Source organism: Pituophis catenifer, unplaced genomic scaffold (genome assembly GCF_029215685.1).
Source record: "Pituophis catenifer annectens isolate HBS135680 unplaced genomic scaffold, rPitCat1.0.hap2 SCAF_1, whole genome shotgun sequence".
Lineage (NCBI taxonomy): Eukaryota > Metazoa > Chordata > Lepidosauria > Squamata > Colubridae > Pituophis > Pituophis catenifer.
In genome coordinates, this window is record NW_027256881.1 from 193,615,538 (window position 1) to 193,633,833 (window position 18,296).

General features: G+C 38.5%; 1 protein-coding gene across 1 annotated transcript in view; it reads right to left on the reverse strand.

Annotated features, from left to right (window-relative positions):
* AGPS (alkylglycerone phosphate synthase) overlaps positions 1–8,612 on the reverse strand; it is a 55,997-nt gene extending 47,385 nt beyond the window's left edge. The window contains exon 1 of the mRNA XM_070932058.1: positions 8,425–8,612. Within this exon, the coding sequence (XP_070788159.1) occupies positions 8,425–8,612 (188 nt within the window). The remainder of the gene's footprint in view (positions 1–8,424) is intronic.
* Between the last annotated feature and the right edge of the window lie 9,684 nt (positions 8,613–18,296).

Sequence of the window (18,296 nt, forward strand, 5' to 3'; positions counted from 1 at the left end):
AATGTTTGTAAGTATCTTTAATATCTGGCAAATAATTTTGGTTTTGTGGACCATCAAGAATATTTTAAGAAATACTGTCACAATTTACACACACACACACACAAACACACACACACACACACACACACACAAAGTCCCAACCCCTGCAGTAACCCAAGGCAGTGTTGTAAGGGCTGAAACTGGTAAAGCATAAACAAATGGATCTCAGGACAGGTATAATTATTACACAAACATGGAATAAATATTCATTACTTCAGAGAGACAGGAGGAATATGTAAAACCCTAGTGCTGACGTACAGAATTTGATCCTCATATCTGATTGTCTAGCTATGCAGTTTCTGAAACAACTGTTGTTATGTTACTATGTGCAGTGTTGTTTCTGGTATGTAAGGATACTGCCATGGATAATGTGAAATCTGACCAATGGGAATATAGGAATGATTTTCTTTTGTTTCCAAAGCACACAAAGCAATGAATCTCAAGAAGACAGGAAAAAAAATCTCACACTATCCAAACGCTTTACTCGAAATCCTGGAAATAAAAAGAAATCAATAAATACTAATAGCTTTATTATTTTTGACTAGATTCCTGCCCGGATGATAACTATACAATACAATTAGTAAAACAATATCCTTTACATTTAATAAAAGTACAAATAGTCCTTGAGTTATGATGGCAATTGAGAATGAATTTCTGTTGCTAAGTGATGCAGTCATGGAGCACAATGTCAATTGACCATACTGCTTAGCAATCGCAATCTTTGCAGTCCCCCCACATTATTAAGTCAAGATTGTGGGTGATTAAGCCTCCTCCTTGCAACTTCCTGCCAGCTTCCAACAGCCAAAGGAAATGGGGAAGCTGACAGGAAGTTGCAAGTCCCAAGCGGACCTTAGGCTGACAGGCAAATAAATAGCTGCTGCTGGATGAGAAAGAGAGCAATGGGATGTGGGTGGCTGGGGAGGCACAGGGCAAGCATGGGGGTGGGGCTTGGGATAGCTGCTGCTGGATGGGAAAGGGAGCACGAGGGTGCACAAGTGGCGAGTGTGTGTGAATGGCTAGGAACAGTGTGACTGGATGGTGAGGCACTGTTCTGCCCCAGCTACCAACCCCAAAGAACGCAGCACACACAAAGTCCGTACAAACCTTAGTTTACTAATTAAGGACTACTAATGAGCTTTCTTAGTAGTTGTTTGAATACAAGTACAGTTTAAACCAGTCTTTTCTGAACAAGGGCTGTTAATTTAACTTCATTAACAGCCGACAAGAATCCAAAGAATAATAACTCAATTCTGAGTCACAGGATTTCAGATAACTGTAATCTTACTGTGGTTGGCAGAATGCCCAGAAGTAATTTGCAGGAAAACTGACAAGAGAGAAACAAGAGCTGAATCAAACATTTCTGGAATCAAGACGCGAAAAAATATGAACAAAGTTGTTTCCTGCAAATTGCATCAGTCGTCGTCCTTCCTTAAATAGGCTAGGGGAGTGGCCAATTAGCCCCAAGCCTTACTCTTGAGGAGACCTCCTCCTGAGGAGCCACTCCTGCCTTTTGGTAGCTCTGTGCGCTTGTGCATCAAGAAGAGGCTCTTCCTCTTCACTTATGGGAGCTTCTGGAGGTTCTGAAGGTCCTGGCTGAATCCCCGCCTCTGGCACCACATCTTCTCCAGCCTCCTCATTGTCTGACTCGAGCGCCAGCTGCACAGGCTGCTGGCGCAGCACCACACCAGCCTCCTCACTGTCGGAATTAGCTACTAACTGCACAGGCTGCTGACGGGCCACAACAGGCATAGCGTGATGCAATGAGGTTCAGGGAGGCTGTGTGACTGGGCGAGACTTACCCAAATAACTTAAAACTTCCCCTGTAGGCTTCTCCATTGAATTTGCTTTTGGGAGCAGCCAGGGATGGTTATAAATTGCGATCATGTACATTGTGACAATGTAACCATTATAAGTGCAGCCCTGTTTTCAAGTGCCCTGATCAAAGTCACATGACCACGAGAGTGCAGGAATGGCTGGAACTTTGAGGACTGGTCATAACCACCACTGGTGGTTACGTGTTTGTTCAGTGCTATTGTAACTTTGAACAGTTGTTGAATGAGTGATCATTAATCAAGATTAACCTTTAATTCCTATATACAAATTCTCCCACATATCCTGCTGTGCTGTCTCATCATAATGGGGTGGGGTTGTTCAGGAGTATATGCCAAGAGTATATATTCCCAGAAGGTCATCTCAGCTGACTAGCTAAAGCAAATAGGCCCCTAGATGTTGAAGGCAGATAATAATTTTAGTGATAATGGCAAAGACATCAATTCATGTTGTGTTAGAGAAGGCAATAATAAACTATTCCTGCATTTTACCAAGAAAACCACAAAGATAAAAAAATATAAAATGATAAACAATATAGTGTCGGATGATAAGCCGTTCAGATTGGACAGTGCTCAACAAACTACTGAGGATGAGCTGAGGAAGAGCCTTCAGGACATCGATTGCTGATGTTGCCATTATAGGTAAAGAAAATCTGAAGCTGCAAAGATAGAATCACAATAAGAACATGGACCACAACAAACACGAACACAGGGAAAGTTCAACACAGTGATGCTTCAGGTAGTATCATATGCAGTACCTATTGTAATTATCAGTGAACTGAGATTTCCATAAGAGATGGACTGGCTGTCGATTATTTTCCGGCTGCAATTTATAGTGCTCATCTTTAAAACCCTAAACTGAGTAGGATATCCCTGAGACCTTTCTCAGAGTTGAACTACCTGTCCAGTAAGTAGTAGGGAGGACTTTCTCAGAGACCCACTACTGAGGGAATGCCATTTTCAAGATTCTGGGCTCTTCTTAGTAATATAGTCCTCTTTTTGGTCAATTTACTGAATAACTATTTAAGCTATTTTTTCCTTATGTTTTCAGAGAACTGGAAAAGCATGGCTCATCAGAAAGACATAAGAGGACAAGTAAGATCACACTGTGCTTAAAACTGGCTCATTACACTGATTGATTTTAGTTGTATTGTTGTTGTTTTGTTTTTAATCTTCTAATATTAACAATGTAGTTGTCAGAATCTCCAGCAACGAAGGCAGCATAAAATACACAAGAAATAAAAACATCCAAACGGTGTATCTTTGGTTCATAATTTTGTTGAACATTCTTCCCATATTTTAACCTACTTTCATTTGTTTCCTTTCCTCTAATTTAGGATTAAAAAATACTTTAATGCAGTTAAAGGCAATGGGTTAGAAACCAGGAATCCATAAATTCTACTCCCACTTTAGGCCCAAAACCAAATAGGTGACTTTGGGCCAGGAATGTTCTCTCAAATCTTAGGAAGAAGACAATGGCAAACCACTTCTGAAAATGCAGCTGGGTAAATTGCATGGACTTGTCTAAGTCAGGAGTCAACATTTACACGAAAAGATTAAAAAGGTTCTCTCTGTTATATGCATTAATTGTTTATGCCATTTATCCTCACATCATCATATGGTTTTACTATAATTCTGTACCTAAGTTAAATTTCCATTCAGAAGGAAACACATTTCAAGAACAACTCAGCAATACTAACTCCTGAATCAGAAGTAGGTAATGACTCTTTGGCAGGAATATCTGCCTTACCTTGCATCTCTTGCATTAGAAATCAATGAGACACTGCCAGTTCATCACTGAATAAGAAGCTAAAGTGCCAAGGTATCTAATGACCATTTCACCACTCATAAATTGAACCACTTTTCTTTTTCTCATCATAAAAAAAAATTGTAATAAGGATAGAGACCGGCTATCTGTATTTTTTCACTCTCCTATTGGTCAGCTGTAGGGAATTCTATTTGTCCTCTGGAAAGATCTATGCATGATGGAAAAACAACAGTGAGGAAACTAGAGCTCTTGAGAAAAATTTTAAGACTTTGGAGTGTGAAAGATATGCAGTAGTGATATTTTGTGTTATCATTAAAGCTTTTGTATATTATGGTATTACACAACATATAGGTAGTCCTCAGCTTACAACCACAGTTGGAAGTGGAATTTCCGTCACTAAGTAATGTGGTCATAAAGCATGATAACATGTGACTGCATCACTTAGCGACAGCAATCTCAGCACTTCCTGTTGCTGCTGTTGATGTTGTTAACTGTTAAGTGAGTAATCATCCCAATCCAAGCCATTTCAAGCTTGGTCCCACCCACCCCCGGGAAGGATCTTGGTAAAGAAAGGGACTGTCTTCTTTTCAACTCCACCCATCAGCCTACAACCCACCCCCCAATCAGCTCTATCCTTTTGATCACCTTATATCCAACCAAAGAGCTGTGGTGGCGCAATGGTTAGAATGCAGTATTACAGAGTTTGATTCCTTTGATCCTCACCAATTGAAGGTTGACTCTGCCTTCCATCCTTTTGAGGTGGATAAAATGAGGACCCAGATTGTTGGGGGCAATATGCTGATTCTGTAAATCTCTTAGAGAGGGCTGTAAAGCACTGTGAAGCGGTATATAAGTCTAAGTGCTATTGCTAGTGCTATCTATCTGGCCTTGCAGGGCAGCAAGCAGCTCCAGAACAATATGGCTCTGGGGCTGATTGCCATGTTGTAGCTCTGAAACTGCAAGTAGCTGAAGTCACAGTATAGCTATAGCATAGCGGAAAGCCCAACCTCAGCTCATCCATCAGGGCAGTGTTAAGCAGCTGCCCCTGGAAGCCTCAGAAGTGTAGCACAAAGCCACCACCCCAGCAAGCCTCAGGTACCCCAGCCCAGACTTCCTCGCTGCCCTGCACCCCAGCTAACTTTCTTCTTGAAAGTCTCCATCATCTTGATCCTTGTTGCTGCTTAGGTGTGCTTGCCCCGGCCCTTCTGTGGATTCATGTTCCTCAGGTCTCACAAGGAAACCACGGTATGCGACCTGGGGAAAAAAGTCTTGTGCAATTGTAGCTGTCTTGTGAAGAAACAGAGCGGGCAAACTTGGTCAGCAGTAGGAACAAGAAGATGGAGGAGGTCAGCTAGAGCAGCAGGGACCACAGACTGTAGAAGGCAAAAAGGTCATAGATGTGGGGGAGATAGGCAAATAAGGAAGTTGAAGTGCTCTTGGGGTCATAAGTGCATGTTGCTGCCAAGTGCCCAAATTTTGACCATGCGACTGTTGGGGGCACTGCAACAGTCATAACTTTGGGGACCGGCCATTAAGTCCCTTCGTAACTTCAAATGGTCCCCGAACAAATGATTATAAGTCGAGGACTACCTATATAAATTATTTTAATGAATCTAATACTTACCGTAATAAAACTTTTCAAGATATTTATATAGTTGCTTTGCAACTCTTCTAACACAACAGGTATGCATTTTTTTAAAAAATGAACTATTTTAAAAAAATGAAAACTGCACTTTTAACTGCATGTGTGTGAAAGAATGTCTGTCTGGTTTACCTGGGAGGGTTGACAATATGCATAAGGAAAAGCTTACTTGACAAGGATTGTAGAATATGCATTTCTTGTTGGTGGAATGTAATTACATTACCTATTTCAAAATGAACTTTGCCACAGGTATTTAAAAATTTACATCAAGAAAATCAGCTAGTGGCAGCACCAATTTAGACACAGAAGTTAAGCAAAGTTGGCCCTCTTTAATACTTGGATGGAATATCTCCATGGAATCTCACGGCATTTACACTACATCAAAGGTGTCAAACTGAAGGCCCATGGCCAGATCCAGCCCCCAGGGTGCTTAGATCTGGCCCGCGGGGCTGTCCTGGAAACAGCAAAGGACTGGCCCATGGTGCCTCTGCCAGCAAAAATGGAGCTCAGGAGGGCCGCACATGGCTCACCCAAGCTCCGTTTTCAGCTGCCACAGCCTCCTGCAATCCACTGCCAGCAAAAATGGAGCTTGGGAGGGCCATGCGTGGCCCTCCCAAGCTCCGTTTTCGCTGGCAAAGCACTCGGGCCGCCACAGGCGCCCCCAACATGAGTGATGTCAAGCTAGCCATGCCCACCCTGGCCATGTCCCCAGGCCCCCCCGAGATCAAACACAACCCGGATGCAGCCCTCAATGAAATTGAGTTTGACACCCCTGCACTAGATTATGAAGGCAAAACAACATCCCGGAATGTAATAAGAAATTATCTCCATGTTGGCACCCAGAACACTATGCAGAGATGTCCATGAAATCATCTGAGTTTTACTTGACTCAAAGAATATTTTATTACAGGTAAGCTCATTAGTAAGCTCCTGAATACATAGTAGAATATGGTTCATAAATATTCTATTTTGGGCATGAAGTCATTTATGATGCACTATTTTTTGCACACCTTTTCAAAACTTTCCCTTATTATTCTTTTGTCATACACTGACTGAATTCTAAAAGCCCACAGCTCATTTTTTCCGATATGCTCTGCCCAGAACAGCCCTTTATTTAAAGAATATGTGCATTCATTTCAAAAAGACATCTTTGTTTCCTCTATCCCACCCCCCACCACATGTACAGGTAGTCCTCAACTTACAATAGTTCATTTAGTGACCATTCAAAGTTATGACACTGAAAAATTACTTATAACCATTTTTCACACTTATGACCGTTGCAGCATTCCCATGATCATGTGATTTACATTCAGATGCTTGACAACTGGTTCATATTTATGACGGTTATATGGTCCCGGGGTCATGTGATCATATTTTGCAATCTTCTGACAAGCAGAGTCAATGGGGAAGCCAGATTCATTTAACAACCGTGTTACTAATTTAATAACTGCAGTCATTCACTTAACAGTGGCAAGAAAAGTTGTAAGACGGGGCAAAAATCATTTAACAAATTTCTTACTTAGCAACATAAATTTTGGGCTCAATTGTGGTTATAAGTCAAGGCCTACCTGTATCCTTACTATTTTAGCAAACTGAACTCTAAGCCATCCTGGCTAAATATAACAAATTCCTCAGGGCCAAAGAAGAGAATGAGTTAATGTTCTCTCTCTTCAAATGTTAGCAAAAGACAAACATAAGGAAAATCCAAAGGCCTATTTGGATGCTTCCAATTCCGGATGTTGCTCATCCAAAGCTTTGGCTCTTCTTTCAACATTGTGTGTTGCAAACTAATCCACAAAACTTTAATATTATTAGACTGAGCTTTGAAGTCCTTAATTAAAGGTGAGCTATAAATCCAATAAAAACACTGGGGCTCAGAATTACACTGCTCTTTATAAACCTACTAATTTTTGCTCATTACACACCTGAACAGATTAATTTATACTCCCTCTTTCAGAACAATTCAAGATCTTTTTACAATTATTCATAAAATCTCAATACATTTTAAAAAGGAAATATTAAGATTAACTACCCTGCATAGAAAAGTTTTAAATAACTGACACATACAAACCTATTACAGACAGAAGTCAGTTAAAGAACTAAAAGCAAATGTTTATGAACTGTATAACGTTTTATACCTACAATTGTTCACTTCTAGCACTTTAATCTTTATTGCCAACCATTATAAAGAAAATACAATATAACATTGCCATATCTTTACAAAGATTATAATATCCATCTATAATCTTTACAGATAAATATTATCCAAAGTCATACGCAAGAAGGTCCAAATTGTCAAGAAGTCTTCATCACACACACAAAACTACAAGTGACAAGCATGATGAAACTAGAGTTGTAACCTATTTTAGGAGTACTAACCAGGTGACTTCCACTGTGCTTCTAACAAAATCTTGCAAATATGTCTTTTGTCAGCAGTTCATGACTGAGTAAGAGAGTAGAATGTACCGGTAGTAGTTCTCTATCTCAAGTGCAACAGCTTTCTCATCCTCTCCAATGTCCCAAATTCACATGGCTTTAAAATTAATCCAAATTAATATCATGCCATGGTGATCAAGAACTGTAGCGAGGTGCAAACTTAGATCCGCATATTCACTGCCGAATTAAGTATGCAAGTATAAGTATTTAAGAAAGAATTAAGCATGGGAACTAGCAAAACTTTATTACTGAACTCAGCGATAGCACTTTCAAAAGCTAAGCAAATTTATCAACCTTCTCCATTTATCGACTCCTCTACAGATACCAACAGGTTTGCCCGCTAGGATTCACTGGGACTTAATAAAAAAAAAATTGCCTGCCTTCCAGCCCCACAAAGAAGAGGGTGTTGTTGTTGTTGTTGTTGTTGTTGTTAATTATTTCCTTTGAATGCTTCGACGATACTTCAAGCAACCGTGGGTCACCTGCTTGAATATCAGGCAGGGAGGAACACGCGAGGAATTGACCGGCGGCACATTTCAAGCCGACGGGCAGGGCAGGGCAGGGCAGGGCAGGGCGCTTGTCTTCCTCTTCTCCACCACCGCTCAATGAAGGGTGTCAGGAATCGGGCGGACGGTCAGGCCTCTCGGGAAGCCCGCAGCCACCGACCAGAATCCGCAACCGCCGCCCTCCACCAGCTTTCCCTCGCTTACCGTCTCTTGGGGAAGGTGCCCGACTGAGATCCTGGTGGCGTCGCGGCTGTTCGCCCTCGGCACTGACTAGTTGACAGGTCGGCCTCCGAAGCGCTGCGCAGGTGGCCCGAAAGGATTCGCAACCTCCGGTGAGCGGCGGACTGGGACCCGCCACCTCCCCCATCTCCCGGCGCTGCTGCCGCCGCCATTTCCACTTCCGTGTTGCGCCGTCAGGCGCCGCTGGGGTTAAAAAGGTGCGCGCGGCGTCCAATAGCAGTTATAGGGGGTCCCGTCGTGCACCGCGCCTGCGTGTCTGTGTCTCTCTTTCTCTCTCCTCTGTCCATTTATAAGCATGGGGCAAAAAAAAAAAAAAAAAAAAAGAGAGAGAGAGATGGATGCTCCGCCCCTATTGGCAGGGCGAGAGGAGCTCGCGCCTTCTGAATGGCTCCGCCCGCCTCGAGTTTAATGAATTCTGCAACCTTCAAAGTTTTTAGTGACCCTTAGAACTTGCCTTCGTCGGTGTATTTGATTTTGCTTTGGAGTTCTCTTATGATATCGGATTTAAACGTCCACAGATCACTTTAGCAGCAGGAGCTGTGGGAGCTGGCGTTTAGCAAAGTAGAGTTTTGTAACAATGGTACTCTGTGTTTAATTGTACAATTGTTCACTCGATGGTTCAGATATACACAATTGCACTGATTGTCTTCTTATTACTCTGCCTGGGGGTTTTCACCACCCACAGCCACCAATTAATTAACCAGTTTTGGGCCAATTGTTGCGGGTTTTGGGTTGCTGCTGTTTTTGCAAAAGTTGCCAGAGTGATGATACTTCAATGGTCTTTTTACGTACAAAAATTGGGTGAAGCCTTGAACCAATTTCCATGGAAAAGAATTTATTGGATTTGCTCAGGCATTGTTTCCAGGACCTGCAAAAAGGCTTGATGCTAACATAAGGATTTACCCAAGTTGCTAAACTCAATTTTATGGCCCCTTTTTTTCTTCTCTGGCGGGTTAGGGAAGGCTCCCTGACTGCAAAGACGTCAAGGAAATTTGCCAAACGCTTATAAGCAGCAAACTTTTAAAATTAAATGCCTCATAAAGATAAATGTTTTCTGATCAGGAAAGCAAAGTGACATTGATAGACTTTATTATTGTCAGTTTCTTCATGCATTTTTCATTCAGAATCCATTAAGAAAACGTTCTTTTGCAGTTCTGTCTATGTTAATTTGGCCTTTTAATTTAACCTATTTATATCTCATCTTTATGTTTTTTTTTATAAATAACAAAGTGGTGGGTTGGACCAAGAGAATGGGACTGGCTGAAAATTACCTATCTGGCTTTCATGCCTATGACACTTCTAGAAGTCTCCTGGTTTCTATCCTGAAGCATTAACTACAAGACCAAACTTACTCTATAATTATATTATAAATTACTGTATTATCAATATGTTTATTTTTCAATGCAAAAATGTGGTCAATCTGTATATTAGCATCTCAATATAGGAATACATACTTGTAATTCCCAAAGTAATCTGGATTGGATCCTGTATGTCTCTGGTCATATGTTCTTCCATATGTTTCTTGTTTATTCTAGTTCTCCTTATGAACTTTCTTACTTCCAAGTTAAAAGCAGACATATCTCTCTCCCTCCCTCCCTCCCTCCCTCCCTCCCCCTCTGTCTCTCAGAAGTTCAAATGAATAAGTATTTGGAGCATACATACATCATGTACAGTAAATATATGAATATATATGTCAACCTGTGTGTGTAGAAATATAGTCTTGCCTAACAGTGACATTTTTAAAGCTTTTTGTTCTATGTTAATTTTTTAAACCAGATCATCTGCTTACATTTTTAAATATAACTGGTCCAATAAAATTTGTATTGTACTTCTTCAGTGTTTTTAGACTAACAATAGCAATTAAAGAAATATGTGAAACAGCATCAGTTTACATGCCTTAGGAAATATAAAAATAAATTAACAACAGCTTTGTATGTTTTATTACAGTTTAGCAAAATGCCTGGGAAAGTTGCTAAATTTCATCTTATGACAGCCACTGTTAGAAGACTTTGAATTTAAACTATGCACAGAGAAAAATAGATTTTGATAAACATGTTGATTTATGAAATTTATTTGGTTTTTTTTTCTGATCTATGGTCATAAAGCAAGTAAATAAAAAATACAATAGGCCTCATTGTAAATTGGGAAGTAACCTTCCCAATTTCTTTAAAAAAAATTAACCAAAGAGATTCAGTAAACTGGGCGATGCCAAAACACTTCTCTCTGGAGTGATGTTCAAGTGTTACTCAAGAGAGCACAGCTTTAACAAGAACACCCACACACTTTTCATAGTTTTGAAAGAAAATTACTCTCTGATCATTAAATTAAGGACAAATTTTAAAAAAGTACTAGAGAATGTAGTCTTCTAATTTTGGAATTTGGATGTATTTTGAATATTTTAGAAAATTTCATACAAATAACCTTAAATAGTTGCCATAGTAAGGTGCCCATTTAAAAAGAAAGAGATACTCATGACAAATCATAAAATGGTGTGATACCAATCATTTTAATTTTATCTTTTTATTGATACCAATAACATAACTTTCCATTCATTATTGGTTTTTCATGTAACATTTTCATGCTTTTTGCATGAAAAACTGGCAAGCTCTAACATGACAAGATTCCATTTTATTGAGTATCTAAATTGCGTTTTTTGGCTTTTCTCTTGTGAACTGCAGTAGGATCATCCCTGGGGAGATTCCAGCAGTAATTGGCAAGCATGGATGGACTCCATTTCCCTTAGTATCTTTTTTCCATGTATGTGATATCCTGGTGGAATCTCTCCCCATGCTCATTACACATTGCCCTACAGTTCAAAGGGAAATAGTCTAAACATGAGGGTAAGAAGTGAATTTTCAGTGACATGTTTGCACCAAGTGCTTTATAGGACCTAAGCAAATTTCCCACCTGTTTTTCATAGTCATCTGCCTTGCTGTTCTGAAAGTGAAGATAAATGTATACACTTCCATGTGGTACTATTTTCATTGTTCTACCATTCTTTGTTGAGAAGTTATGAGACATCATGATTATTAGACACCTTCCTCTCTTGTAGGCAAATATACTTGCCTGTGTATAAATCTTTATTGTGAAATATCTTGAAAACTTTAGCCAACCAGCACCTTTATCGCCTGTTTTCTAATTCATCTAAACAAAATATGTAAAATTAACACATTTTATCTTGGAGGTTGATAATTTCCCAAAATTCGTAAACCAGTGTATCCACAGAGGAATATCAGTGATTTCTCATTCAGTGAAAAGAGATACCAAAATAGTGCCTCAAGCTTTAGTTGTACCCAACATTTTTATCAAGGACATGAATGAACAGGTAGACACAACACTTACGAAATTTACATGCGACACAAAATAGTGTGGGGCAAGTCATACCTGTAGAATGTAGATATAAAATGCAATACAGTCTTGATGGGGCTGAAAATACCACAGTAAAATTTAACTGAGACAAATGTAAAGTTCTTCATTCAAGAATTTTTTTAAAAAAACACCAATGTACAGATATCATATGAGATGTGAGGTACCTGACTTAGCTTGTGAAACTGTGATAGGTGATTATAAATTGAATATAAAGAGCCGAGGTGGCATAGTGATTAGAGTGCAGTACTGCAGGCTGCTTCTGCTGACTGCAGTTTGGCAGTTCAAATCTCACCAAGCTCTGGGTTGACTCAGCCTTCCATCCTTCCGAGGTGGGTTAAATGAGGACCCAGATTGTTGGGGGCAATATGCTGACTCTGTAAACCGCTTAGAGAGAGCTGTAAAGCACTGTGAAATGGTATATAAGTCTAAGTGTTATTGCTATTGCTATAAATCAGCAGCAGGTTGGGGCTGCAAAATGTAATTGAAGGCAGCATCAAGAGAAGTGTAGTTTCTAAATGATAGAAATGAGTCATTCTACTTTATTCTGCTTTGGTCAGATCTCATCTTGATTACTCTGACCAGTTCTAGGTACCACTCTTTAAGATGGATGCAGAGAAACTAGAGTAGGTTCACTGGATGGCAGCAAGGATGATAATAACACTAGAATTAATTCAATGAATGGGTTAAAGGAGTTGAGCATGTTTAACCTGAGAAAGATAACTGAGGTGGTGGAATGAGAGCATTCTTCAAATACTTGAAAGAACATACTACAGAAAAAAGTATACAATTTTTTCCTGAGTATGGAGCAACACAGGTAGTCCTCAAAATACGACCACAATTGAGCCCAAAATTTATGTTGCTAAGAGAAATTTGTTATGTGAGTTTTGCCCCATTCTACGACTTTTCTTGCCACATTTACTAAGTGAATCACTGCAGTTGTTTTTTTTATTAAAAAGTTTTATCAAGTATTACAACAATTTTTCCCCATCCCCCCTCCCCCTTCCCTCTTAATTTTTTTACATGTCCACCATATATGATAATATATGGCATCATCACATTCACATCTCCAACACTTAGGTTGCACACTTGGATACATACAGGCTAGCTTTTTAGGATCTAGATGCCATCTATAAAACATTTTATAAAAATTCTCTCTTAAATTTTGGGCTTGCGTAAACTTCACATTTCTAACCCATATTTTTTCCCACGTTTCCATCATTATTGGTTCTTCAATATTTTGTGCCCACTTTATCATACAGTCCTTAACTAACTCCGTTTCTGAATCTATTTTTACCAATGCATTATACAACCTTTTTATATGCATTTGACTTTGATCTCTAATTTGTTTTACCAAGTTCTCCTCATTTTGCAAGATACCAATTTTCTGATCTTCTCTCCATCTAGCTTGCAACTGTACATACTGAAACCATGTTTGAATTATCCTTTCGTCTCTTAGTTGATTCAAAGATTTTAATTGTAGTATACCTCTTTCCTTGTTAAGAAGCTCTTTGTATATAGTCACATCTTGTTTTTGCTCTACACTTATATTCTCTATCGCGTGTCTGGGTATTGCCCACATTGGTAACTTCTCGTTTAATTTATACATATACTTTTTCCAGACATGCAATAAAGCATTCCTTAATATGTGACTTTTAAAAGTCTTATCCACTTTCTTATCATATAATAGATAAGTATTGGTATCATTTGAAAAAGAAACAAAAACTTAGGCAAAACATTCATTTTTACTGCTGCTATTCTTCCTAACAAAGATAATTGTAATTTTTTCCAATTTTCCATCTCTCTGTATTTTTTGCCACAATGGATCATAGTTATCATAAATAATTTCGCATTTGATGTCATAATGTAAACCCCCAAATACTTAACTTTTTTTACTATTTCAAATCCTGTTAATCTTTCTAATTCATCTTTTTGATTTGTAGTCATGTTTTTAGTTATTATCTTCGTTTTCCCTGCATTTATTTTAAATCCAGATACTTGTCCATATTGCTTACTTATATCCATTAAACCTACAACCGACTGTAATGGTTGGGTTAAAGTAACAACCAAGTCATCTGCAAATACTCGTACTCTGTAATCATACTGCCTAATTTTAATTCCATTTATTTTGTCCGACCCACGTATCTTACTCAACAAAAATTCCAAAGTCAAGATGAACAATAATGGAGACAAGGGACATCCTTGTCTTGTTCCTTTTTCTATATTGAAAGTATCTGTTAAACTACCATTAATTATTATTTGTGCTGTTTGTTTCTGATATATTGCCTTAATAGATTGTATAAAATATTCTCCAAACTGCATCTTTTCTATTATTTTCAATAAGAAATGCCAATTCAATCGATCAAATGCTTTCTCCGCATCAAGAAATATTAGCGCTGCAGGGATTTGGTTGTTCTTCCCCAAATACTCTAATAGGTTAACTACTTGCCTTACATTACTCTTCATTTGTCTACCATTTATAAAACCAGTTTGATCATTATGAATCATTTGTTGCATGACTGTCATTAACCTATTTGCTAGTATTTTAGCAAAAATCTTATAATCTATATTTAAAAGTGATATAGGCCTATAATTTTTTGGCTGAGTATGGTCTTGCTCCTCCTTTGGAATCAGAGAAATAAAAGCTGTCCTCCAGGATGGGGGTACATCTCCTCCAGATTGTATGTTGGTAAATAACTCTTTGAGTGGTCCCACCATTTCTAACTGCAAGTGTTTATAATAAGCAGCTGTCAAACCATCCGTCCCAAGGGCTTTACCCACTTTCAACTGCTTCATTGCAAACATAATCTCTTCGGAAGTTATCGGTTGATTTAAACCCTCCCTTTGCTCTCTTGTAATTATAGAAATATTCTCTTTCTGTAAGTATCTATCTACATCTATACTTTGAATTTTATCACTAGTGTACAACCTCGTATAAAATTCTAAAAATGCTTTTTAAATCATATTTTGCTGATAAACCTCTTTACCTTTATATTCTATTTTCTCTATGGTACGTGACTTTTGTTTTTTCCTTAACAAATATGCTAACCACCTCCCTGGTTTATTAGCATTGCAAAAAGTATTATGTTTAGCATATTGCAAATTAGTTGCGACCTGATCTGCCATTAGCATATTAAATTGCCTTCGCAATATGTTAATTGCCTCTTTTGTTTTCTTGTCTGCTGGGTTCAATATCAAAGCTTGTTCTTTTTTTTTTAATTTCCTCTTCTAAGTCCTTCCTTTTTTTTTTCCTGTTTACGTCTATATTTATTATTCAAATATATCAAGATACCTCTCATATATGCTTTACTTGCATCCCAAACCATTTCCATAGATGTACCCTTATGCATATTTATAATGGAAAATTCTTTCATAAATTTTTTACATTTTTTTACATTTTCCTCATATCTAAACAGATTTTCATTTAACCTCCAAGACCTCTTAAATCCCATTCCATACTCTAGTTCCATCCAAACTGGACTATGATCCGTTAGAACTCTTGGGCAGATCTTCGTCTTCTTCACCCTAGAAAAAAGATCATTAGTAATTAATATTTATTTATTTATTTATTTAATTTTGAAATATTAATATGAAATCAATCCTAGAGAAAGATTGATGTCTATCAGAAAAAAAGGTCTTTTTCTTCAGAGTTCCTCTCTCGCCAGATATCTCTCAACTCCATATCATCCATCATTTCAAAAAATGATTTTGGCAATCTAGCACGTGTTGAGATATTTTAAGAGCCCCTTCTTATCTTTTTTCGTGTCCAAAACTCCATTCCAATCGCCCAATAAAATACATGATTTGTAATCCCATTGTAGTAACTTGGAATGTAAAAGCTTATAAAATTTTTCCTGTTGTTGGTTCGGTGCGTAGACTCCAATTAAAAGTATTTTTTTTTCCTTTTATTAAAAGTTCAATTGCTATAAATCCTCCTTGATCATCTGCTTCAATTAATTTGGCAATTAAGTCTTTTTTTAGGTATATACCATTCTTCTTCTTGGGAGCAGATGCAACAAAATGTATACCTAACCTTGCACTTATTAAATATTTTTGATCTTTGCTTCTAATATGAGTCTCTACTGCTGCAGTTGTTAAATTAGTCACATGGTTGTTAAGTGAATCTGGCTTCCCCATTGATTTTTCTTGTCAGAAGGTCACAAAAGGTGATCATGTAACCCCAGGACACAGCAACCGTCTTAAATGTGTCAGTCATCAAACATCCAAATGTAAATCATGTGACCGCGGGGATGCTGCAACAGTCATACATGTGAAAAATGGTCATAAGTCACCTTTTTCAATGCTGTTGTAACTTTGAATGATCACTAAGTGAACTGTTGTAAGTCAAGGACTACCTGTATTGGGCTGGGGAAGAGTTGTGGGGAGATAGCAATGGCTGGTTTCAGCTCATGAGTCAGGAAACGGATGGAGGCAAAAATTCTAGTCAATGAGAAAAAGGCTACCAAATTATCTTCAGAACTGCAGCAATTCAAACAAAGAGCAGTCAATTGGAACAAAATCAAAAATAAATACATTTACTCCCCCGAAACATATGATGTTGTGAAATCAATAAGATGCAGAGCTGTTCCTGGACTATAACTCCTGGTGTGAGAATAGATTTAAGAAATGATTCTAGGATGTTCCATACCGACATAAGAGAAGTAATAAAAGAAACAGGTATAGCTAGGAATGCTCTTAGAGGAGCGTTTCACAGACTTCCAAACATTAACTCAGTTGTGAAGCATGCATTTCTTTCTCACACTTCATCTCCGTCTCTCCCATTTCCTTATTTTAAAATCTCTTCTACTTTCCTGGTATATTAGAAGAAGAGTTTCCTAAGCCGTTTTTTTTCAAATACATTCTGAGCTTGTATCGTTTCACATCTGAAAATAATTTCAATCACATCGCCATTATGATTACAGGGATAAAATGGAGTTTGCTGCTTTTTGTCTTTATGTTTGTTTTAATATTGAACTGAACCAGGGGTGGGTTCTACTTTATTACTGGTTCGCATTGCGTGTGTGCAGATCACCTATGATGACGTCCGGGTCAATGGGTGGAGCCTCCCGCCAGTTTAACTACCAGTTCTTGTGAGCCGGCCCATACCGGGGCAACCCACCACTGAACTGAACCCAGAAACAAACTGGTAGTCAATTCAACTTACGGAGCAGAAGTTTAACCTGTGTTGTCCTAAGGACCCACATAACTGCACTACCACATTCTACACTAGCTGAAGCTTCCAGATGCAGTTCCATTTATTTATGAGACTTCAAGGGCACCCCTGTTTATTTATCATATTTATATGGCCTCCCTTCTCAAAAAACATGACGCTGGGCCTGGGTGGTATACAATATAAAAACATAAAACAACAATACTAAAATGAATTCCATGATTAAAAGCACCAATATTACTTACTAGAAGAGAACATTGGATATTATAAACAATGGATCCCCCTCATCAGATCACCATTCCCTTAAAAGCGAGTCCAGAGGTATTCCACTCCTCTGCTTACAACAGAATACCTTATGCCGCCAGGCTTGAAATTTTGGGATTAGACAATTTAGAACTACGCCGCCTTCGGTCTGACTTAAGTGTAGTACACAAAATTATCTGCTACAACGTCCTATCTGTCAGTGACTACTTCAGCTTCAACCACAACAATACACGAGCACACAATAGATACAAATTTAAAGTGAACTGCTCCAAACTCGATTGCAGAAAATACGACTTCAGCAACAGAGTGGTCAATGCCTGGAATGCACTACCTGACTCTGTGGTTTCTTCCCCAAACCCCCATAACTTTAACCTTAGACTGTCTACTGTTGATCTTACCCCATTCCTAAGAGGTCTGTAAGGGGCATGCATAAGTGCACCAACGTGCCTACCATCCCTGTCCTATTGTTCCCATTTATTTGTATCCTTATCCTGTATTCATAATCATGTTTATGCTTATATCTGTTATCTTGTACATGTTTGATAAATAAATAAATAAATATAAATAGCCCCAGGTCTATTGACATGACTAAATTTTGAGGGACTTCTGGAAGTTTGCCAAAGATGGGCCTAATCTTACTGCTGGCCACGCCCACCCCATCACTAGGGCTTATTTTTGGGGAAGGACGTATATTTACGCCCACCTCAAAAATCAGGCTTGGCCTTATTTTTGGGACATGTCCTATTTTTGGGGAAACACGGTACACAGACACAAAAACAAGGAATTAAAAAGAAGAAAACAGAAATCTCAGGCTTACAAACACGCTAGCCATTCCCACCATAAATCTCAGTTAAATTAGGGAAGGCACAAATCTTAACAAACATACCACGTGGTTGCATAGAAGACAGAGAAAGAGACAAACAAACAAAACAAAAAAACAAAACCCCCAACGTTCCTATTTATATATTTCCCCTTTCTTTTAAGTACCTTTATTTAGCCAAATTGGTTTACCAGCTTCATCCCTGAGCAAAGTCCA